This window comes from Microtus oregoni, unplaced genomic scaffold, assembly GCF_018167655.1.
Source record: "Microtus oregoni isolate MIOR12 unplaced genomic scaffold, Mior012 000021F_ref0000039, whole genome shotgun sequence".
In the NCBI taxonomy this organism is placed as follows: domain Eukaryota; kingdom Metazoa; phylum Chordata; class Mammalia; order Rodentia; family Cricetidae; genus Microtus; species Microtus oregoni.
The window spans coordinates 8770166-8796071 of NW_024543080.1; the positions used below are offsets into that span (position 1 = coordinate 8770166).

Below are 25906 nucleotides of genomic sequence, written 5' to 3' on the forward strand. Positions count from 1 at the left end.
CTCCATCTGCACACTGCACTGAGAGTCAGAGTTCAGGAAACAGCTTTGGACTTGAACTTACTGAAGTGTGTGAGGTCTCAGGATCTCCTGCTTTCCTAAAGAAGTTCTACATCTTTTGAAAGGACACTAGAGTCAGAGAACATATTTCATTTAGTCAGATTTTCAAATTCTAACTATCTAATTCCAGATATACTTGACAAGAATCTGAGAAAAAAATTAAGAAATACAAGTCTCACATCTTAGTTTTTCAAATGGTTGGGTTAACTATGAGGTCAGACAGTAGGAGAGATCAAGAGTTAACTATGTGGTCAGATGGTAGGATAGATCAAGGGTTAACTACAGATCAGACTGTAGGATAGATCAAGAGTTAACTATGAGGTCAGACTGTAGGATAGATCAAGAGTTAACTACGAGGTCAGACTGTAGGATAGATAAAGAGTTAACTATGAGGTCAGACTGTAGGATAGATCAAGAGTTAACTATGAGGTCAGACTGTAGGATAGATCAAGAGTTAACTATGAGGTCAGACTGTAGGATAGATCAAGAGTTAACTATGAGGTCAGACTGTAGGATAGATCAAGGGTTAACTATGAGGTCAGACTGTAGGATAGATCAAGAGTTAACTATGAGGTCAAGCTGTAGGATAGATCAAGGGTTAACTATGAGGTCAGACTGTAGGATAGATCAAGGGCTCACTATGGGGTCAGACTGTAGGATAGATAGAAATTCTTGAGTTAAGCCATGCAGTTTTCAACTTTTCAAGAGCAGTGTCACCTGAGCCAGGAGAGGCACAGCGGCGAACACTGGGTAAGCACTGCGGAGCAAACACTGTGCTGGGCACAGACTTGTACAGTGGATGCACAGTGAGACGGGCAGGCTGAGCCGAAGCAGAGGACACACAAGAGGAAGGTGAAGGAGTGTCGCCATCTTCCGAGCACTCAGAATGGAGACCCTGAAGTGGCTGATCTCATGCCACTAACAGCAAAGGGACACGAGTGTTTTACAAAAGCTCAACGGATGCTGGCTGTGAGATGGCAGGCTGAATTCACAGATAAGCGCTCACAGTGAAGAGCCATTCTGGATCCACAGAGATAGGTGATGCACTCAGACACCGATAATGGCAAAGCGTTTAGGCTGGTATTAACCTGCCCTGAAACACGGAGGTGAAAGCTTCTCTTTTGTTCTCGGTGGCCTGGGCTGGATTCAGAACTGCCTGAGAGATCTGCGAGAGGAAATAGCTTTTGGTTTTGTTCCAACTTCTAATTCAATACCTTGGCAGCATTTGAAATGGATAAGAGCTCTAAGCTCACATCTGCCTCAGGTGACAACTAAGATAAGGAACGCTCTGGAATGATGAGAGCTGACTTCCCCGAAACACCTTTTAAAGCAGTTTTTTGGAAGGTAGTTACTTCAAGCTACAGGGCCTCAAAATACCTTGCTAAGAATATTGAAACGCTCACTTGATGGAATCTTATTATAATCCTGATTGTTAGCTGATATTTTTGGCAGGTTTTAAAAAGTAGTTCTGTGTTAATTATCAGGATAAATTATAATCAACTCATCAGACTGGGATCTGCAAAATCTACAGGGAAATGGCTCTCCTTGGGTACACAACATCCACCTCTAGTTAATGGATTACGGTGGCCAAGGCTAGTGAAATGAAAACTGCTGGTGGCTTGTAATGAAACAATGAGGCCTCAAACACCATATTAGAGCACGTACAACATGAATCTTGTACAAAGTCAAATTATAGCACTGTATTGAGTACTTATGACACACGGGGGATACACAAGCTCCAGATGCAGTCCTGGGTGCAGTGGACTTGAAACAAGAAAGTGCAAACATGTAAAGCATCAGAGAGTACCGGAAAACAATCTACACATGGCAAATCTGCCATTGTGAGGCCCAGACAATAGATGCTGTGGTCGTCTAATGCCTGACAGATCTGTGATTCTAGGAGCTGTTTCATAAAGGAGATGGAGTTGCATGATGAGCCTACCTGCTTAGAGTAGGTTTGTTGTAAAAAGCTATGGTAGGCAGGCAGGGAGCTCAGCTGCAGCACAGAGAGGTGGGTCTCACCATCTTAGAGACCAAAGAGCAAAAGACAAGCTGATTAAAAGAGAGGGTCTCATCACATTAACAATAGTATTTAATCCTATTTTACACACCTTGGGCTGTTCAATAGGAATTTAATTGACTGGACTGACACAAAAAATAATAGAGACCCCCTCAGAAGGTGACTGAGGTGCTACATCAAAGACAAGAGTTTAGCAAAAGAATGTATATGAGAGAGAATATAAACAGACAGTCATTACTGAGAGAAGTCTCTTTAGATGATCAGAGGTCTCATTTTAGGCTGGATTTCCTATGGCAGCCATCAACATATCAACAACTAACACCACTGTTACTAACATCCTTGATGGTTCTTCCTCTAGGTGTCTTATATGAACTATGGATAAGCTTTTAAAACACAAAAATAGAACTACTCAAGAAATAATACTATTAGCACCTGGATAACGAAGTGTAAAGTACTGGGTTGCACACTCTTCTACATTCTCATGGAGATCCAATGTCGGCAATATTGACAGTTTTACATACAAGAAACCTAAGTTGACTACACAGAAGGAGCTTTCCCAATGTTATAAAACCGTCAGTGGTAGATCAAGGATTCAAACCCCATTCAGCCGGATTCAAAACTCCAAAGCCCAATCGGCTTCCCAGGAAGCATCCCAAGGATATAAAACATGGAAATACATGATTATTGCAAAGGAAATCATGTGGGTGCTAAAACTGTACTGAACAAGCAATAGATCTAACAACCTGACCTTGTAAATTCCTACCCTTAAATAACACCCCCCACACTCATCATACAGCGGGAGAAACAACCATATATTAATCCTGGCCTAGACACACATGAGCTGTGTAGTTCTGGAAAGTCAATTAGCCTCTCCAGTCTTCTCCTTTTTATCTGGGAAGTGGAGATTATGGAAATCTCCACACAAGTTGCTTAGCAAGCTAAATGGTATCCCAAAATGTACTGAGACCATGAAGGGTAATAAATAATGTTCATGGTGTTCTATTGCTATTCAATCAGTTAGACCTACTTTCTAGAAAAAAAAAAAAGATTATCAGGTTAAGACTTCAAAAATAGGTTCATCCCCCTTCATCCTCCCATTACAAAATTCATACTTCCCTCCAAGATTAAGTCCTCACCTCTTCAAAGAGCCTTATTTGGCCATGAGTGTCCTTGGGCCAACCTGCTTCTGCAGTCCTGTGTGGCTGGATGAGTGAGCGTCAGGTAGGGACTCATGTGTTCTTTCAGCATGTCCTTCATCCAACACATCCACTAGCCATCTGGGTTTTGCCTCTCTCATTAGAAAGGAACCCCTTGAGGGCAAAGACCCCGAGATTCATCTCCGAATGCACAGAACCCAACAGTGCATAGTGTGTAGTGATATGGACCACATTTATTTCTATCTCTATAAAGCACAGAGATTATTAATAGCCCCTTAAAACATAAAATTTATAGCAAGAGGAGCCCTGAAAGAATATAGCTCAACAAACACTTGATGTGGGAGTGATTTCTTATTAATAAAGAAACTGCCTAGACCCATTTGATAGGCCAACCCTTAGGTAGGCGGAGTAAACAGAATGGAATGCTGGGAGAAAGAAGCTGAGTCAAGGAGTCGCCATGATTCTCCCACTCCAGACAGACGCAGGTTAAGATCATTCCTGGTAAGCCAGCTCGTGGGCTACACAGATTAATAGAAATGGGTTAGATCAATATGTAAAAGCTAGCCAATAAGAAACTGAAACTAATGGGTCAGGCAGTGTTTAAAAGAATACAGTTTCCGTGTAATTATTTCGGATAAAGCTAGCCGGGTGGCGGGACACAGCCCGCCGCTCCGTACTACAACAGAGTGGCGATGCCCCAACGGTACAAAAGAACTTTGGGTGACTGTCCAGGCAACAAGATGTCTCTGTCATTTCTAGAGTTTTCTTATTTCTTGTTTACTTAGGTAGTATTATATCCTTCTGGAGTCTTTGATGGAGTTGAAGAATGAATAGATAGTTATAGTTTTCCTTAGTTATGATAAAAGATAAAATAGATATAAATATTGTAACTGTAATTCTTGCTTGATAACTGTTTTGCTATATGTAATTTTACTATGTTAAAGTTAAAGCCTTTCTTTTTTGTTTAAACAGAAAAAGGGGAAATGATGTGGGAGTGATTTCTTATTAATAAAGAAACTGCCTAGACCCATTTGATAGGCCAACCCTTAGGTAGGCGGAGTAAACAGAATGGAATGCTGGGAGAAAGAAGCTGAGTCAAGGAGTCGCCATGATTCTCCCACTCCAGACAGACGCAGGTTAAGATCATTCCTGGTAAGCCAGCTCGTGGGCTACACAGATTAATAGAAATGGGTTAGATCAATATGTAAAAGCTAGCCAATAAGAAACTGAAACTAATGGGTCAGGCAGTGTTTAAAAGAATACAGTTTCCGTGTAATTATTTCGGATAAAGCTAGCCGGGTGGCGGGACACAGCCCGCCGCTCCGTACTACAACAAACACTATTTTAGGCTGAACTAAACCTTTTCCCACTAAGTCAGCTGAAAGGCATCCTCACAGAAAAGTGAAATTTTCTAATGCTAAAATAGGAAAAGGATTAGCTCAATAGTTTTGGTATAGAAAAAGAAATAATACACAGAGACCTAACAATGTCACCATACATGGGACTCTTGACATCTGGAAAAAGTCTACATGAACAATTTAGAAATATGGGGGTGAAAAAAATCCAAGCAGTCGTCTGTGCACAGTGTCTTCTGTTTTGCTTTTAGACAAACAGTCCACGTCTCTCTAGCAAAGCTCTACATCTAAAAAGGGAAATGGTTCTCCCACAAGCTCTAGGTCTCCACCTATAACACCTTCCATCTTTCAGGTATGCATTGAGCATCTGTAGGGTTAAGGCCTCAACTCAGTAAGTTCTTCCTAACCTCCACGGGAAGAATGCATCTCAAGTTACCATCCTTACATCCCTGGGAAGAGGCAGAGAACAGCATCGATGCGAAGAAAATAAGTTTCAGAAGCATGAGACCTAGACAGAGGCTGTCATGCCAGCCTTGACCTGCACAGTCCCCACTATGTGACAAGGCACTTGACCCAGGTCAAGGGATAACAGCAACCCGTCATCCCAGGTATTTGTGGTCCTTACACATTCCCCTTGTGGGCACTCTCAGAAATGGTCTCCAGTCCACTAGATAACCCCAAACCCAGTTGTCCTGCCCTCCCTCTTCCCAGCACCACCATCTCTGCCCTTTCCCCACCCATTGACTTACTGAGCCATCCCACGCTGGGAGTGCGCCGCACTCGGGGGTCATCGTCCAAGGTGCGGTTTGCTAGGCAGGACACTGAGTTCTCAAGCGGGCTGCGGGCTTTAGTGTCAGAAGCAGAAGACAGGAGGAGGACGACACATGAGCAGCCACAGCAAGGATGAAGATGGAAGCATTAATTAGGAAGAAAAAAAAACACTGAAGCAAATCACACAAGCGGGTTAAAGGAGAACAATGATATATTACAATGACATTCGCTTCCTCCCAGGTCCCTGAGCCCTTACATGGAACAAATATCAGCAAAGAGTGAACAAGGTCTTAGGAAAATTACATTCAATCATTATAGCTCCCCCAAACAGCAATGGATGATGCGTCCTGCAGTTCCAATACACAAAACATGGAGCATATCCAGAAGACAGATTTTTATAGCAAGCATTAAGCTGAAGCTACAACACCAGGACTGTTAATAGCGGTCCGACACATAAGCACACACAGGGGGAAGCGGCACACACAGTTTTAGCATAGGGGATGGGATGTAAGCAGCCTTCTAGCAAGCTACCCAGCAGTCTGGCTATGGAGCTCGTGGACAAGTGCAGAAAGCAATATTTCAGACATTGTGTCTGGAATATTTTCCCTGACAAGCACAGACTGGCTCTCGCTTTTCTGTTTTTTACCCCATGACACTGGGACATGGATAAATTACTGTGCTTTAATACAAACCCATTTGAAATGGCAATTTTAGTCTTCATTTTCCAGTGCCTTCCAACACCTATTTTACTAGAACATTAACCCTTGGTGTATCTGTTCCAAATCAAGGAAAATGACGCGAGCTGAATGCTCAGTCAAGATCCTCTACGTGAAAGTCAAGGAGGGCATGACTGGCTTCCTCCTACAAGAGTGCCATCTGCTCTGAGAAGCTCATGTCACTTGGCTTGCTAGACTCGCAATGCATCATGCTCCAAGATTAGTAAAAACTGGGCAGTGCCCCACCCTTTAAAGAATGATAGTGAAGTTGGACATACATGACTATGAGGCAATACATAATTTAGCCTTAAAAGGCTTGTTCCCTTAATAATAAAAATAGTCATGATATTATCAAGGTAATACAGTGAGCAGATTCCACCAAACATAACCATTAGAAAACCTAGTCACATTGTGTGGAAAAGACAGGGCAGGTAAATGGTCACTTGACCAGAAAGGTCAAGCTCTAAATCAAACTATTTACAAATTCACAGACAACTTTGGGCATTGAGCACATTATAAAACAGGTTTGCAAATTTGTCTGTGTGTGTTTGAAAGCCGTAAATAAAGCCAGGATTTGTTAGCAGACCCTCTGTGCCAGCACCTGTTTGAGGAGGATCTGAAGTCTTCTCTCCTGCAATGTGAATTTGTAATTGTTTTCCATAATTGAATTTCTTTGCAAGTTTTTACTGCACTGAGAAAAATAAAAAAAAAGCAAAATGAACCAGATGAGATTATTCCAAAATTGCTTCTGTCAAGAGGGAAGAAATTAGGGACAGTCATCATCAACAAACTGACCCAGACTCACCTCCTATTTCTTTGGACAACTAACAGGCCTGTTTAAAGAGCCAATATTCTTACAGAGCAAGCTATATGAAATGGCAAGACTAAGTAGCTGGTACCCACTTGTCTAGGTGCAAACAAGGCCTAACTAAGATGCATTCAGTAAGAACTGATGGAGGTGAGAATACAAAGTAAACCCAAAAGAGCCACCCAGTCCTTTAGCTGGTAGGGAGGACGGAGCTGGATAAATGTTCTCTCTGATCTCACAGCCAGCTCCTGAAAGACTAACAGGTGCTCACCTTGGAAGCTGGTCAGTAACTCCCACTCTCTTTCACTCACCTGCCTCAACTTATCAGTATGACACTTATTGGAAGCCAATCCTAGAGATTCCTCTTTGTATACACAGTCTCCATGAATGCTGAGCCTCCCCATCAAGAGGACAGTGGAATGGAGCCTGGCAGATACCAGCCAAGAACCTGGCTCCAAAAGCAGGCCTGAAAATGGAACTGCCCATAGAGACTTGGCACCCGTGATGCAGAAAGCCTTACAGGAGCCATCTGGCTGCCTACCCTAGTGAGAACATGGAGGCTAACAGCATCCATTACTCACATTGGCAAATTCCAACATGTTGATTTGTTGGACCCTTTGTGTTCTAGGCAGAGAGAGGGAGAGATAAATGATGCAACCCTTTCAAGTTGCTTTTTCTTTTTCTCTTTTTCTTTTTTTTTTCACTTCACAAACTTGCTCTAAGGATCAAATTTTGCAAAGTTGTTCTGAAATTTAAAGAATAACTTTCTATAATTAGAGGATAGTAATGATACATTATGTATACCTTTTCTAGATAATGCTTTCGCTGCATCTCTTAAGTTACAAAATAAACAGCTTGCCTTTGCTCATATTATACATACTTTTTTTAAAAAATAACTTTCGCCTGACTTCAGGCATAAACAGGGGAGACATTGGCTTATACCATTATGACTTGATGAGGAAATACATGGTTCTAAAGACTTTTGAGTGATGGTTTCCAACATCTAGACTGTAGAAAATGGTGGAGAGAGAGAGAGAGAGAGAGAGATGCAGTGATTCATATTCCCTTTGGGAATCAACTTATCCAAAGTCATCAATCCCTAAATCTGATGCTACATTCTAGAATCTCTCATAGAACCAGGCAAATAGAAATTTCCTTTGCAAAATGCCGTTTTAGGAAGGAGAAAATGAACTCTGCTCAATTTAAACACTTAGGGCTCATGGTAGAAATGCAGAACTGCATGTTTAAACAGTTATGGGCCATTTGCTGCTCTCTCAGCCCTGCTGTTCAGCTAAGACATTTACCCGAACACAGCATCACTCTTCCATGAGCACGCGTGAGACATGCTGCCTAGAAATGTCCACTTGAAGATCTGATAAAGGATTCAACAGACTCCCTTGTGTGGTGTGATCCTGCTTAGATAATGGCCACCAACGTCCTCCAACATCAGATTACTGTATGGAGTAACATACTGAGAGCTGGGAAATAAATTAGAGCAGAGGAAGCTCATGTCTCTGTAATCGAATTAGCATATTGTTATAAAGTAAACATTCAACATTTGGTCCTTCCACTAATTACGTTTGTCTGTTAATTTTGCATCTGAGTTTCAAGACTTTCACCTGCAAATGGAGACGCTGCATATATTAAAACTATTATAGATCACATTGGCTGGTGGAAAACAGGTGTTCAAATACTGGGAATTAGCACTGTGGCTGTTACTACTAATACTCACGATATTTGCTTTGTCCAGCATACCGAAGGGTAGCAGAAAATGTTGAAGATGGCAGCCTGACCTAATGTAAATTAACTTTAAGATCTGAAATCATTGTTCAGATGATAGTTCTGTATTAATGCAGCATAGTTCACAACAGCCAAGATGGGGAATCAATATAAATGCTAATAAAAAAAAATGTGTCATACATAAAGGAAAGGGTGCTATTCAGTCTAAAGATGGGGGTAATTGTGTTATGTGTGGCAACACGGATTAGTGGAGAGGTCATTAGGTACAACGAGCTGCACAAAGAAGACAAATGTGACTTTTACATGTGTCCTGGACATCGCCTGCATGCACAGAAGGACCAGTGCTTCCCTAAGGCTGCAGACTTGGGGAAGATAATGGAAGATGGTGGTCAAATGCTTCAGGTCAACATGAGGAGTACACAGTAAGTATTGAGGTGAAGGGTACGTTAACTAGCTTGATTCAATTACTCTACATTGTATACACAGGACCACATTTTTGTACCCTATAAACAAATACACGTCAATATCTAATGAAATGGATAGATCCAGCTTTTAACTCAAGAACCGGCAGAGAGCTATTTTTGTCATGCATTTTAATGAAAGAGGGTTTGTGCCAACTGAGGTACATTTGGCCAGTCTTGGAAGGCTTTAACATTCTCTTCTCCGCTTTTCTTCAGGAAGACATAATAGAGTGTGGGTCACACTCGATTCTTCTGACTTAACTCTTCTTCCTCTCCCTGCCTTCTTCCCTTCATCTCTGGTTCTCTTCTACAAAGACCAGGACAGAGTCCAGATCAACGCCCACCCTCCCTCCCTGAGCTCTCAGAGCAAGATGAGGCAGTGGAGACGAAGACTTTGCAAGGGTGGCCTGACTAAGCACCCCAAGCCCCAGACAGTTTCTTCAGCCTGGCGGCAGCATGTACCCCAAAAAGAACTAGACACTAATTTGTGGCACTCTGAGGCAAAGAGAAGCATTTCTAACATTACTCTACCTTAGATTCTGGTGGCATGGACTATATTGTCAATTAGTAAAAATTTTTAAAAATAAGCATTTCATACCAACATCCTATGTTATTCGCTGGCAGCTAAAGCCTGTCAGGGTTTACACATGCTGAGCAGTCTTGATAATCTAGGTAGTCCATGAATGACAACTCATTATGGATTGTCTGATAACTGTAAATCTGAAAACGAAAGCAATGCAGCTTTAAAAATGAACCCTCGTGAATCTTTTCACACTACAGTGATAGGAGCAGGGGGCTGAGAAGCACAGGCAATAATAGAACACAAGCTAAAAGTGGTCAATTGAAGATCTGCCCTCAATTTTAAATGTGAAAGTCACTAAAAGTATCCCTAAAGATATTTCTGAATATTATCTGTTCCTGAGACCAGCAACTTGTGCTATTATTAGTAAATAATACAGCTTATCTACTCCTGGAGACACAAACATGATAACACATTATTACCCAATGTTACACATATAACAAGACTCAAGGTCATTATATAACTCTCAAAACCATTTATCTACAAAATATGAGTGAGGCCTTTGGAAGAGATGGCATCATATCTTCAAGAAGATTATGAAATAGGCCCAGAGGAGGCCTAAAGAGTCACTGTGTTCTACTCCTAAGCCTGACTTCTCGTTGTCATGCAGTGTAGATGGACTAGTAAGTGCGAAGAGGGGATGATAAAAGTTTGAGTACTACCGATCTGAAAGACCTGGGGGAAAGCAATTAAACTGGCGCCTTGCGGATGCGTTAGAAATATATTAGCAGGAACAGCCACATGGGCTGCCATCATTAGAAGAAGACTTCACTCAGCTCCTTTGCTAGCAACTGCTAATATCAGGCTAGGAAGAGCGTCATTTCGTTGAGCTCTGGCCAAGACACTCATCCGTGCTCTGCAAGTGCAGAGCAAATGAGGGTCCAGAAGCAAACAGATGGATATGTGCTGCTGGGCTTTGGAAGGAGCTGGCTACATTCAGAAAAGCACCTGGAATGCCATGCTCATCAGAGAGCAATACAGGCCTAAGGATACGAGATGCCAGCTGACCATCTCAGAACCAGGTAAGAATGAAGCCCACTTCACAGGAGCAGAATCTTTGAAAGAGGGCTGGGAAGTGCTTGCCCTGTCTGGTGCGACAGGGATCATGCCTGAATTCAACAGCATGCTAGAGGGAGGTGGGAGATAGAACAAGGCAACTAAAGACAACTGGGAAAAATTAGAATCCAAAGCCCAGAGCAAAAGCAAAGAATGGCTAAAGGGACCACCGAAAGCTGCCAAACCTGGCTGTTGTCCCAGCCAGATCTAATTCACACCAGTGTCAAGGCAGCCCGATCTAATATTCACACCACATAGTTCAAGTGGCCTAAGCTCAAGCCAGATTCAAAGCACTAAAGGCCTGACTAAGTTTCTGGATCTTAGAAGCACAAAGCACAGCAAAAGCCATAACTTCTCCTGTTGATTGTTCTGCGCCGTTACAACTGCCCAGGTTCCAGTGTGTAATAACAACGCATGGCTTTTTAAATACCCAAAGCTTTTCTGTGCTCAAGTCAAAGCAGCTACATGGGAAAGAACTAGGTATCAGCTTCCTGCCTGGTAGAAAACCTCGAAAGAAGTGTCCAGATGCACAAGCCAGAACTGTACCAAGTTGGGAGGGTCCGTTGATTATATTTTGCATGCCTGGGTAAAGAGGAGGGCAAGACAGGCAGTGAACTGAAAGTGAAGCCCAGATGTGTTGAGCAGTAGGCTGTGGTTCACTACAAATAAGTAAGAGGCCCTGGGACACCATCGAAAACAAAAGGGAAGCGCTGTGGGCCTCAGGAGCCAGTTGCCCTCCTTGGGGCTCCCACCTTCACCAGCTCCTCACTGCCGGGTGCAGTTCTTGTCCTTACCTTGGATGCCTACAGTGTGTCAGGATTCCTCTTACAGCCATCTAAGCAAAAGCAAGGAAGGTTCAGACTATGAGGAGAACCAGCCTCTTCCCCTCCCATTGCTACACAGTGGGTGTCGATACCACTCACCAAAAAGTCAGAAGAAATACGTAAAAATTATTCCTACAAGTTTCTTCCTGAAGAGGAAACTACTGAACAGTGCAGAAGGCATTCCTATTACTACAAAATCTATACTGCACAGTTATGCTTAAACAGCTCGCATAACTGAATGCATTTGTTGAGTGATTGATTGCTAAGCGCCAGCTCCCATTCGAAGCCCTCATGTATCTCATTGAATTTTTCATTATGTCTGTTTACAGTCATCAAAAAGAACTACACTATTTTTCTAATTCTTTGGTAGGGAAAATAAGTAAATGTTTACTAATTAAAAATGAGTTCATGATAATGAACCAAAGGAAGAGAGGGAGGGAGGGAGGGAGGGAGGGAGGGAGGGAAGAAAGGAAAAAAGGAAGGAAGGGAGGGAGGGAGGGTGGGAAAAAAGAAGGATAAAAGGAGGATGGAGAAAGAAAGGAAGAGGAGAGAAGGAAGGAAAGAAGGAAGGGAGGGAGGGAAGGAGGGAGGAAGGAAGGGACTCAAAAGGTAAATCAGACTGAACATTTGATTATAATGTCATGCATGCTAATAAGACAAAAACAAAACAACAAATAGGTGTTTCAGGTCTCACTTGTTCTTCACTGGGGTCTCAGACGCTCCTCTACTGAACCAAATAGGAGTTTTAACTACCAAAACAATCTTCTTAATCTTATAAGCTACATGCACTAAATACATGCTTTGAGTTTAATCTGTATTGTTTCCTCACCATTATTTTAAAGTTTAGAAACAACTAGAACAATAATAAAGCAAGTCCTGGTTTGTAGCATGTGTTGTCTCTAAAGTGTGAATGTTACCTTGTAGCAGATTTCAACTGCTTGCCTGAAGCCACGGGAGTCAATACTGGGACCCAGTGCATGATGGGATGAGATGTGGCACTCTCATGTGATTTCATAGGTGGAAATCACCTCAAGTGCACAGATTTAGTCAACTGCCATCAAACAAATAGGAAGTCGTCATTCTGAGCAATTGGTGCCATTGCTTTTAATATAATTATTTAATTGGATTCTAATGCGATTTAACAGTCATTGCATATAACAAACTTCTGGCAGACTCTCCCCTCAGTTGGTTCTTGGGAGTAGATGGGAACTGACTCTGGACACCACTGGGAACTAAACAACCCCTGACTTAAGTGTCTCCATGCCATTCAGCTATCTGTCATACAGTTGCTGGCATAGTCAGAGCAGTTTCTGCCACAGGGTCTAGCTCTATATTTAAGGCTAAGGTGATTTACATTTACTAGGCCTGAGGATAATACGACCCAGCTCCACTACAATTGCTCTAAGATTTTTGTTTATTAAAAGCGCAGTGACAGGTATATAATTCCTTACTTTAGATGTTTAATCAAAGAACATTACACAGTTCTTAGGTATATTAAGTGATTAAGCCCTCAGACAGAAAAGTAACTGTGCAAACTTGCAGGGTAAGAATGAGCATCTGTAGAAAGCCAAAAATTTGCCAGCCAATGATTTATGATCACGTACCTTCGAGGCACGTGTAGCTCACTGCTGTAGGATCTCGCAAAGCCAAATCTTGCCTGTGATATTTAAAGAGTCAGCTAACATAAAGGCCAATAATAACAGCTTTGAAACAAACTAATCATATCCTATGCTTCAGGGTGTGGGATGATCACTGGAAGAGCCAAAAAAGAACCACCTGCCCTTTCCCATTTGCTTGCTGCCCTGTGTGTACCACATTGCACAAATGAGAGGTGAATGATGAAGACAAGGTCAGCTTTCTCTAAAGCTCGGGATCTAATGAGGATGAAGAGGTGAAGAAGGAGCAATCTCAGCTCATTCGCTGCACCTCCCATCCAGATACCTTCTCCAAAAGGAGGGCTGCAGAGACTCAACTCTTTCTAGTTTCTGCTCTGTAAGTAGTGCATGAAAAGGACAGTTTACCCTTCTGGAAATAGAATACCCTGGCAGCCATCACTCCTCATGCAACATGTGAACACAGTGCATTTTCTGACCTCTGTGTGCTACTAATGCAATGACTTAAAACAAACAAAACCCCTAACTCTTGGAGTTGTAGGTTTTATGAGAAAAAAAGATTATTGCTTGAGGTGTGTGTGTGTGTGTGTGTGTGTGTGTGTGTGTGAGAGAGAGAGAGAGAGAGAGAGAGAGAGATCTGAAATTTAACTGCCATAGTTGCAAATACATGTGCTGGTTAAAATGAAATGCTTGTAAGATGAATTGAAAGAGCCTGCTGGAGCAACGGCACTGCCAGCCACTAAACAAGGTTTTCTTCAAAAACAAATCAATGGGCATAGAAAACCCAAGGTTTCTTTGTCAACAGCAGGAACGGAAGAAGCAATAAATTATAGCAGAAGTAATTTAAATTACTCTCTCTCTCTCTCTCTCTCTCTCTCTCGTGTATTTTACTGAAAGCATTTATATCTTAATTATTTTACAGACAGTTTGAGTTTAAAAATATAAAATTTTGTTTATAGTAATCAGTCTTCAAACCATTGGCTTTTAATAGTAAGTGAGAAAAATCACATTTTTGAATACAGAGTGGCTAGGATCAAATTCACTTGCTATAATCATTTACACCTGCCCTGTGCCAGAGAACACATTCTCTGGTATCATGAAATATCAAGTGACTTTCCCCCACTCTTAGTGCTGAGAAGCCTCGATGGTGGCAGAGTCCAGAGCTGGCTCTCCCAGCCCAATGCTTACTCGACTCTGGCCACCACATCTTCGTTTCCCATACTTCATGGAAACTTGCTTCCCAAACATTGGAAATTTATTACCAATGATGAGAATGATGCCAAAAATAGGCATTTTGCAAGAAGCTGTGGTAAATGCAATAAATGTAAGAAGAATTATTGTTACATAATGAACTAATATTCTATCTTGAAAAATTATACTTCCATTTGAATATGATTATTATTTATCAAAAAATTAACTGCCTTTTCAAGTGGTAAAAATAATATTGAGTTATACAGTAATAGGATGAACACGAATAGATTAGACACAATCATCTTAAAGCAAAAAAATGTTGTTATATGATATTTCAAAGTATAAGGAACCAAAAAAGCTACGGAGAAACCCTGTCTCAAAAAATCCACAAAAAAAAAAAAAAGAGAAAAAGAAAAAAAAGTATTTATCATATTTTATTAGATACTCCTAGCTGTTGAACGTCATCTTGAAGACATATGCCCTGAGAATGTTAACTGCGAGCTTGTGGATTCATCTGAAATACTCAGTTGTTTCCCCCACAGAGTTATTAGTAAGCATTTCAGTCAACCACGGAGGAGAAGCCAGGCACTATGGCTTTGTAACCTACATCCCCAGTGAAACCTTTCCAGCAAGATTGCACACCTGCCCAGTTGGATGAAAAGGACCATGAAATGACTGTGTCACGCGACCTTGAGAAAAGCCATAGGAAGAGGAAGAAAGGATTCTTAGAGATGGAGCAAAGGTGGGTGGCTCACGACGAGAAAGCAGCCGCTGGCGGGTGGGCTTTGCATTACCATTATCAGGGTTGGTAAACATCCTACTTGCACTGGAGACTGTCTTCCCGATGTCAGCCAGGGACCGGAGGTTGGATTTCTTGGTTTGATGTCGGTGTTTCCGAAGCAACGTGTACGTGACCTTATCCTTAAGGTCAGGCTTCAGTAGGCCTGTCTCGATCTGGTGGTCAGCAATCATCTCTGATATGAAAGCAAAGTGAAGCCAACGTCAGGACACCAAACCACGAAGCTAAGTTTCCCTCTAGCTTTGGGGACGTCACCACCAAATTGATCATCAATACATTCCTTTCCAAAACCCCATCTTCCCACTCCAGATGAAGGGACCGACTGCAGGCCTTAATGAGAGAATTCTAACTGTTCCAGCATTAATTGTCTTTAGAACCGCAGAACTGTCTTAATTTCTTTTTTATTTTTAAAGCCCAGTTATTCTAAATTCCCCTAAGTCAGAGTTTCTCGGAGCAACACATTTCATTCTTCAATTTAAAAAAGTAAGGTTCAAATTTTCATGTCCTGCATTACATAATAAGAAATATCAAAGGCATGAAAAGAAAGAAGCTGTGCACTGTAAAATCATGAGGGGTGCGTTTTAAAGTCTATTTCCCCAGTTCTTGTAAGTTATATTTTCTTTAACACACCTTTCCCTATATCAGAACAACTAATGAAGGAAAGATCAAGTTACGAAACTATACCCTGGTTAGACTTCATCTGCCTCGTCAACTCCAATAAAACCTTGCCATTCTGCTCCCTTAATGGTTTTCAAACACAGCCTGACTAACATTGGTTTAGGAAGTTTAAATATCTTAGTTTTACTACCAAGAATAAAAAAATCATAAGATTGCTTCTATTAGCCCTTTATTGTTCTCACTTTTAAAAGAGAATGGCTTTGGGGGCCGAGGAAGATGGCTCAGGTGGCAAAGGGCTTCGCTGTGCGAGCAGGAAGGCGTGAGTTTGGATACACGGCGTTCACGTAAAAGCCGGGTGTAGAGTGCTGTCCACCTGGAGCCTTGGGCCATAGGGAATGTGGTGAAAACAGGCAAAGCCCCGGCTCCACGGGTTCAATGAGAGACGTCATCCCAAAACATCTCAAAAAATAAGGTGGCTAGAATTCAAAACGACACACACACAGCTGACAAACACACACACACACACACATATGCACACACACGCATGCACTGGCACCAAATCTTATTCCAATAGAAAACAAATCTTGTTTCTCACAGGCAAGCACATCCACAGCATACATGAAGCCTGCGCATGCTATCCTAATCTCTGCCTCCACTTAAGAGTAACATATGCAGAATCTGTATGAGGTGTGCAGGGCGGGGCTCTTACTGCGACCTTCCCCTCGGGAAACTAAGCAGCTTGTAAAAGGGAGCAACTTCTGTTCCTATGCAGAAGTCTGACAGGAAAATCAGGGCGGGTTAGGACAACAAGCAGCCCTTAGGAATGCTGCTCTGAAGAGAAGATGCGGGCGTCCACACGAGCTCGTTGGCACCTTTGCGCGGTCGGTCACTCGGCCTCACAGTCTACCTCTAGAAGTCAGCAGATTACACAATGGACAGTCAGCCATTTGTAAGCCAAGAGGAGGCTAAATCAAGGATTTTCCACCATTGGCCTAGCACAGAGGCCCTAAATATACAGAACGTGAACCACTTGGTAAGGGACCCGAAGGAGGCAGGAAGCTTCTCCTGTGAGCGTTTTGATTTGAAAGTGGCCTTCAGCGCTGGGTATTTTGAACCACACAAACCCCACTCAGTGTTAGCCTGAGAATGACCCTGGAAGTACAATTAGCTCTCTGTTACACAGTTAGCAAACTAAGTGCCTTTAGTCACAACTCTCTACTCCCCTGCAAGTCCCATTCCACATGGAAAGTCCATTTACAGAAGAACCGCAAAAATCAGAGCCCCAACGTGTCTGCTGCGAGTGGTACCAAATGCTCGCTGCTTCGAATGCCAGGGCTGTGGATGAAAGCGTTTCTTATCTAGACTTCCTGGCAAGGCTTCTCGATGCCTATGCATCCACAGCCTGCCCTCTGTTCCTCACGCCTGGGAACCGCGAGTTAGACAGGTTAAAACAACTGGGTGGCTGATGGCCTTCATTAAGCTTCCATAAAAATGGCCCACGTAACAGGGTCTCTTTCAGCATCAACTACAAACCCTTTCAAAGGAAAGTGGGGGCAGTGCCTTTTACAACCACACTGAAGTGAAGTGCTCCGTGTGCAGCTCCCACAGACACTACCTACTGCGAGAAAATGAGCCAAGGCTACATGGTAACAACTCAAAGAGACCTTAGGAGCATCAAGTTCAGCTCTCATTACACAGGTGAGAGAGGAGGAAAGAAGTGACTGACCCCCCCATACAGACTAATTAGAGACAGAGCCCTAACTAAAAGCAGGGTAGGCAATGCACATTTGAGGTCTTTCTACACTTGACACAATAGTCTCCATATTTAAAAAGGAAGCCCACCAGGCACACTTGGGTCTGGCTGCCATGCTAACACTTGGGAAGCTGAGGCAGAAGGACTGTGAGTTTCCTGGCAGCAATGAGCTACAAAGTGAGTTCAAAGCCAGCTTGACGCTGGGCTGCACAGCCAGGCTCTGTCTCAAAGAAAAAATTGAAGGTAGTTTCTTAAGCAAGCTCTAGGCAGAGAGAGAGATACGACCCACGTGGAGCTTTTGCGAACCAACAGAAAGGTGGGCAGACCATGGAAGACGGAAAAGAGGACAAGCAAGCATTGAGAGAAAGGGCTCGAAGGCCAAATAAATGTCTTAACTTCAAATTAACAAAGATAATGTAAATAAATGTATGCGAATAAAGACATCTGCTAGGTCTATCCAAATCATCTGTCCCTGTCCCTGTGTGAAAGATGCACGTCACAGCCACTCCCTGATGGTGCTGACATTTGCCAAAAGCATACCAAAGCCTTCCAGTATGTTCAAAACCTTTGAATCTTCTACAACTGGAACTCTATACTAATCAAACAATTTTACAAAACTATAACAAAAATATGCACTTTTCTTTATAATAACAACTAAAAGGCCACCCAAATACCCGAAAAGATTATTTTACAGCTATTATGTTTTACTTACAGAACAACAGGAAAATATAGATAATGATGTTTTTATCTTTAAGCAATTACAAATTAAAATGATGAACCACGGGATGGAGAGACGGCTCAGAGGATAAGAGTGCTTGTTCTGCAAGCACAAAGACCTGAGTTCAAGTCCTGACATAGACGTAAAAAGCCCAGGAGGGCTGTGCATGCCTGTAACCCCAGCGTTACAAGGCAGACACACACACGCAAATGAGGAACTGTAATTCCACTTTGTGTGGATAAACAGAGTTACATAGGAAACCTATGGAGATGACAGACAAAACTAGATTAGGAAAGGTTTTACTTTAGTGGTAAAATTCGGGAAGGTTTTATTTTTGTAGTGAAGCTTTTTACAGATTATTTTTAAATGAACATATATTAATCTTATGATTATAAATAACAATCAATATAAATTTGAAAAGCATAAAATATGGGGTTTTAGGGAAAAGAAAAAAACAAGAAACATCAGGACTCACACATCTGCCGATAGACAGAAGAGTTCGGGCTGCCTTTAGAGGTATAGCTGCATGAATGAGCTCCAAAAATAGAGCTACATTTTCTCATCCATTTCGCATTGTGCTGAACACCTGAAATGGATTTCAGCTTTTTTTTTATAAACTTAAGAGTGGAAGAAAATTCCATGAACTTGCCTTCATGTGTGAATGACACCCTTAAATGTAGGATTACAATGGCGGTGCCAATAATAAACCTACTAAAATAATCCCTGGAAATTGTGTCTCGTCTTGTGTCATGCTTCAAAGACAAATCTTTCTATTAAAATATATAGGGATGCCACACACACACATACACACACACACACACACACACACACACACAAACACACACACATACACACACACACACACACACGTACACTCTTCAAACCACAGAGAGGTCCTGGGAGACTCATAAGGAAGCTGACTTTAAGGTAAGAACCACCACAGCTCACACCCTGTCCAGCCCCACACCACTGCCCATGACCTGCAGAGGTCATCCTCTCAAGGCAGGTGGTGAGGAGCAATAGCAGGCGGACCCAAAGGAGGGCTGGAAATCAACCCATTTGTTGTGTATGATCACACTTGCTATTACTTCTTCCCACTTTCAGGAGTAAAACTGGGCTACTGAGAGGAAACATAACATGAGACTGGGGAGCGTGTAGCTGTCCTATGTCCCGGCATATGTGGAACATGGCTACTCTACTTCATCCTCCACTAGGAAGAGATCTTCCTAATCACAAAACAATCATTATAACTCTCCAAATTACTGTGCTGCCTCTGTCATTGAAAATGAAATAAAGGCTTTGCACAGGTCATATTTTAGTCTCCACAGGTTTTTATTCTGTTGGAGGATTTTCATTTCTCTATTGGGCTGCATTCTCCTAAACAAGCTCTGTGTCCTCTTCGGCAGGGCTGGCCTTTTTTTTCCCTCCCTTTGTTTTGCCCATGATGTGTGGTTTGCCTCTGAACTGTTTTTCTGTATCATCAGTGCCAGAATTGATAACACTGGCACTCTGCCTCCTTGCTCTGGGGACTGCGGAGCAAACATATTAGTGAGTGATGATACCTCAAAGTGACCTAGTGGTATCTAATTTTAACATGAAATGACAATGTTTAAAGTAAACGCATGGAGGTTAGAAGAGTCTGAAGCCAATAATACAAAGTTATGGGAAATTAAGCAAGAATAACAAATACTCAGTAAAACTTTTTAAATACGGTAGATGTCAGATCTTCTCTTTTTGATAATTGGCTAAAGAGGGTCTGATTTAATGTGGGACTCTGTCTTCCGCTATGTACACAGGCAAAGAGTTGCTAGAAACCAGGAACTCTTTAAGATAGGTCAGTTTGGAACTGAAGATCACAACAGAAAAGTTCAGCTTCACAGAAAAAGGAACTCATCCCCTTGTTGATCCGCTCCAAGACCAGCAAAAATATAAAAGTAAACAAACAAACAAGTGGATGAATGAATGAATGTTCTACTACTTCCATCTCTTCAGTCCATACTCTTTGGGATTTTTCTTTCTGCTCATGAAATCCCCAAGAATCTACCTGCCAGAATCAAAAGTCTTCAAGTTGTGATCTGATAAGTAACATGTAGGAAAAGCTAGGTAGCTAACTACACTGAGGGAAAAGCCGGAAGCCAGCAGGTCTGGTGACTTTAAATCTCCTAACCACTCTGAGAGGGACACGGCAATGGTCACTTCCCACCGTCAACCAGACACAGTCTAGAATCACCTAGGATGGGCATCTCTAGCAGGGGCCACCTAGATTAGATGAGCCTGTGGACATGTCTGTGGGAGGCAGTTTCGGTTACATACACTGATGTGGCAAGTCCCAGCCTAACAGCAGACAGCACCACTCTGTGGATCTGGGTCCTAGACTGGACAAAAAGAAGGCAAGCTGAGCTCAAGCGTGCATGTGTTTCCGGCTCTCCATTCCTGAGCACGGATGTAATGTGGGCAGTTCTCTGGGGCTGCTGCCTTGGCGACTTTGTGGCTAGGATGGGCTACAGCCTGGAATCGTGGGTTAAAAGAAAACTTTTTGCCTTAAGTCGCTTTTATCAAAGTTTTTTATCATAGCACCGGGAAAGGGAACTCAGGCATGCACCTTCCTACTACCTTCACAGATGAGGAAACCACGTCTCCAAGAGTGGTAAGGAATGTGTCTTTGACCATGATCATCCACAATAGCAGATTGTGAGTTAAAGCAGAAGACGTTAGTTAAAGCTGCCCACTGTAATCCCGGCATTCTTCCTGTGAAACCACTCAGTATCACACGGAATAAATATACAACTCCTTCCAAAGAACTTTTCTTTTTCATAGAGAGCAAAACATTCACTCAGTGGAAGGAATAAATGATGAAATTTCATGCAGAGAAATTCCACAGGGTCTGGTGATATGAATGATGCCCTGTGCCAACGTGACGACTCAGTCACCAGCCCATAAGGCACGGCTGGCATCCTGCCCCACGACACTGCTCTACACACAGCTAAATGGCTGGACAACTGCCTTCCATCACACCAGCCCGGGCAGTGAAGGATTTTCATTCTTCCCGAAGATGCAAACTCTCTTCTGACAATCATGAAACTGAGATGCACAAAAATCTAAGTGAAAGAGTGGTCTCCGTTACAGTCAGAGTTCTAAAAACCTAGTGTCCAGACAGCCAGTTAAGATAAGAGGGTGAGAGGGTGCTTCTTCCAAAATATTAACCTAAGGTGAGGTAATGGCTCAGTAAGTAAGCAAGCCTGAGAAACAGTTCAATCCCCAGAACACATGTTTAAGAAAACAAAGAAATAACGAAAAAAAAAAAAAGCAAAAAACAACAACAACAAAAAAAAAAAAAACAGACATAGTGGCATGTACTTACAAAACCAGCCCTGGAGAGATAGAAACAGGTGGGTCACTGTGGTCCACTGCTGGCCTACACAGTGAGCTCCAGCCCAAGGAGAAACACTGACTCAAAAATAAGGGTTGGCTCCTGAGAAATGAAAGCAGGGTTTACCTCTGGCCTCCACAGGAACATTCATTCACATACATGCAGACACAGAAGCACACACAATCATACATCCACATCTATGCATATGAACTCCACACACATATGCATATACAAAAATGTTAATTATGCTAGTAAGTAAAAATTAAGATGTTTGTGCACATTAAATATGATCTCAGTTGTAACAAAAAAAAATAGAGGATAGGAGAAAAGCACAAAGAAGAAGATTGGCAAATAAATCCAGAAGAATATTCCAAAATAGTATCAACAACCCAGTGATGGGCATTATTTCTGAATGCTATTTTTCTCAGTATTAGTTAAAATTTTTATAAATCACTCATTTCATGACACAGAACTTAGAACAAGTGTTCCAGAGAACATTCAACCCTGCTTACCCTAGCAGGCATCTGCATGCAAGGTCATTCCTAAACAGTAAGAGGAACCAGAAATGGCATACTCACCCACCAGCTGTGGGAGAGACGTGGCCTCCCGGTCAAGCATGATGGATCCTTTCTCCATACAGGTCCTCAGCTCGAACAAGCTGTGCAAGGACAGCGTGGCTACATGGGGTTTGCTCCATCGTTCCCCACCCTGCTCCACTTTTTCTTCAAACTTAATCCACCTAGGAAGATGAGATTAGAGAGACAATCAGAAGAACTGCAACCTTCCCTGAAGGCAGCACTAACCCTGCCCACGCCCGGACCAGCAAGTCCAGAACGTCTCCTCTCGTGCGATCTTAATAGTGAATTATCATGCCATCAACTCTGTCATCTTCAGGAATACAGAGTGACAAAACCGTTCCTCCTTTTAAGAAAAAAACTGGACCAAAAGAAGTCAAAGCACTGGCCCCCTCCCCATGTAGCCATGAAATCCCTAGGAATGGGTACAAAGGTGATTTTAGATGAGAAAAACACACGTCTCAAAATCCTCCATGTGGCACAATCCTGTAATTATAAAACTAGCACCACTGTGGACATTCTGTGGGAACCTTACAGGGTAGATGTGGGTAAGATGGAGGAGCAACAATGAACCAACATTACCTCAAATGAAAAATGCCCAGTTGTTGATGCTTAGCAAGGACTATGTTTTACCATGTCTGCAATAGAGCTCTCTGCCTCAGCTGGCATATGTCACTCTCACTGAGAGGCTAATAGTGATTTGACCCTTGAAGCCAGGCTCCACATGTTTAAAATGAACAAGTCTCACTGGAATAATAACACATTCTCTAGCAACCTTTGCAGTGGGACAAACAGCCCTCATCCTCAGCTTCTGCTTTCTAGGACATGTACACATTTTGAGAACAGAGAAAACAAAGACATGTAAGTCTGAGGGGGAAAGAACACATTGGGAAGCCTTTATAATGCATGATCAGATCACACAGCCTCTCCTAAGCAGCCAGAGGAAGTAGGAAGCCATTCTTTTCTTTTCCCATCAAACCTCTAAAGGATGCTGGAATGGTAATGATGGGGTTAAATTCTGTTTTCCTAGATTTTTCACCCAAGGGTTTAATGATTGAAAAACATTTTCCTAGAACAAGCTAAACACTCACCTACCTCACTGCGGATGAGAACAAAGGGCAGGGGTCAGAGGAAACACCACAGAAGGGATTATTTATAGAACTCTAGTCAAGCCCCAGGAAGGGGATGAAACTCACTAAAGAGGACCACTGTGAAACAGATCAAGAGATCAATCACAGTGTGGAAGAAGACTTGAGGATTTTTATCACATGCAACACTCACCTAACTCAGAAGTACTTTACCTATCCCTCTACACTTCTCCCAGAAAGCTCCTCAGAGCCAGGAAACCCCCTACATGTCAATGGTAACTTCTATCTCCACCCTCTCAGCTATGAGAGTCTCCTTCACCCTGTGTATTATATTACACCCACTGAAACAGCAAGTGGCCTTGACTTTTAAATGTTTACCTTTGTAGCTGTGGAGTTTAAAAGCTACTTGGGCTTGGTCAACTCATGGTCACGTGTACATCTGAGCATAGCTAGATGGACTCAGGAGGATAATATGTACAGAAATACAGACAGAAAGAGGTCATGACGCTGAGAGGGAGTAGGGGAGATACTGGAGGAGCTAGAAGAAATGATGTAAATATGGGACTCAGGTATGAAATTCTCAAAATAATAATAAAAATTCTTAAAACAGTTTAAAATTCAGCATCGTCACCAAAGAGATTCTAAATCTTCAAAACTGGACCCAGCTTGTTTCTATAGAAGTAGTTGAAACACATTTTGAAACAGATTGGGAAACATCTATAATGCCCCTCCCCGTGCGTATATGTGTCTCAAGTGACATTTTCTTCCTCTTTGGTTGGAATTATCTCCAGAGAAATAGAAGGAGCTAGAAGAAAATGACATCACGCATTTACAGTATTGTATGGTTATAACCAAAATAATACTATGCAATTAAAGTAACTGGGTTACTTCTAAAATAATCATATGCTTATTATGATGCTGATAGCTTTGAGTAGCATCTTTTCCTGCTCGCTTACAGAAATTTAAGCACGCTGTGGTAGTCGCTAGATGAACCGCTTTGTTATATGTCCATCATCCACGGATCAGCTCAGCACTACCTAGAAAGATGCCATCTGCAGAAAACGCAGCAAGTGCATATTCTGTACCCTAAGAGTTTCTCACTAGCTGAGGGAATAGTTGATCACAGAACGTAAGCCCGGGATAAACTAGGGACGATGACATGTAATGTTTTAAGCAGGCTTCATTTCCCCTTTATCTCTCTTAACTAAGTTGCCATCCGTCAACTGCCATCAGTCTGCATTGCGAACCTTATACCATGAAAGAGAACTAAGCATGACTTTGTCTACAGTAGGGGCTGTTTTCTGCCCCTACCCTTGATATGGCCCGAGTACTGAGTTCTTTAACATTTCTATGCTGAAATCTTAGAGACTGAGAATTCTGTTTTGTTGTTGTTTCATTTCGCTGTGGTATGGTGTGCTGTGCTGTGCTGTGGTATTTGAATCTCCTAAAATGTTTATGTTGGACTGACGAACAGGCTCAGCAGGTAAAACCACTGCTATGCTATCCTGACAGCTTGAATTTGATCCCCTAGAACCCTTGGTGGAAGGAGAAAAGCAATTCACAAAAAAACTATCCCAACTTATACACACACACTATGATGCGGACACACCTACAGCTATGCAAACATGCACACAATATAACATAAGTAAGCAAATAAATATATAAATATTTTAATTATACGTTAAAATCTTGAGGGTTTGGTTTGGGGGGGGGTGGTTGCTGTTGTTGGGCTGGAATTTGAAGACATTCATTCACACTCTATTAGTTGAGACTAGCCTTGAACTCAGGACAACCATTCTGCCTTAGTCTCCCAAGTGCTAGGATTATAGGTGGGGCCACCATCCCCAGCTTTATATGCTGAAATTCCAGTGCCCAGGGTGGGGCCTTTTGCAACTAGAATGTGCCACCGAGAGTATGTGGGTCCTATCACTCACACACCAAATCCCAAAGCCCTTAATCCTAGACTTCCCACACCCCCAAGCAATAAAGAATAACTTTCTGTTATGTGTCAGATATTTAGTCTGCAGTATTCTGTCACTGCAGCAAGAATAGACTACGACAATCCTCAATTAACCAAGCACCAAAAGCTTAGTAAACCTTTCAGAAGGGAGCAAACTTTTGACTCTCCTCCGGCCTGCCCTGTATTTCTTCCTCTCTGCAGCTTATATTGCAGGGAACTGACTGACTAAAAGCAGAAATCAGAGTAAGTTCTTCAAGAGCAATGAGAAATCATAAATTTCAACTAGGCTGAGCATTCAGAAGAGCATCGCTCATCTCTACGGATCACACCAACCCCACAGGTCAAGATAGCCGTGAGGAAAGGAAGCGAAGTCTCATAAGTAGCGCACTGTTTACACTTCTATTTCTAGGGGATGTATACGATCTCGTGGCACATTTTAGCATCTATTCCACACCAGCTTCCATAAATATTGAATGCTGTGATGACGGCATAACATAGCTAACAGCATACAGGAATTGGCGGGATGCCTATCAAACGAATCTATTACTCTAGTTGTTCAGGGGATGGTTTTACCGATTTAGTCATATAAATTGAATGTAGATAGTTTCATCCCAGAAGGGGTGCATGCGCTGTCTACCCGCCTCGCACATCAAGGGCAAACTTGAAAAACAAACAG

At 42.3% G+C, this 25906-nt stretch overlaps 1 protein-coding gene across 4 annotated transcripts in view; it reads right to left on the reverse strand.

Moving 5' to 3' along the window:
* Slc4a4 (solute carrier family 4 member 4) overlaps positions 1–25906 on the reverse strand; it is a 331040-nt gene that overhangs the window by 166941 nt on the left and 138193 nt on the right. For 2 of the 4 annotated variants that reach the window (XM_041671195.1, XM_041671196.1), the window contains exons 5-7: positions 22186–22346; positions 15144–15323; positions 5339–5434 (exon numbers count right to left, since the gene is read on the reverse strand). In XM_041671195.1, the coding sequence (XP_041527129.1) occupies positions 5339–5434; positions 15144–15323; positions 22186–22346 (437 nt within the window). The remainder of the gene's footprint in view (positions 1–5338; positions 5435–15143; positions 15324–22185; positions 22347–25906) is intronic. The other 2 variants (XM_041671197.1, XM_041671198.1) reach the window with 1 other exon arrangement.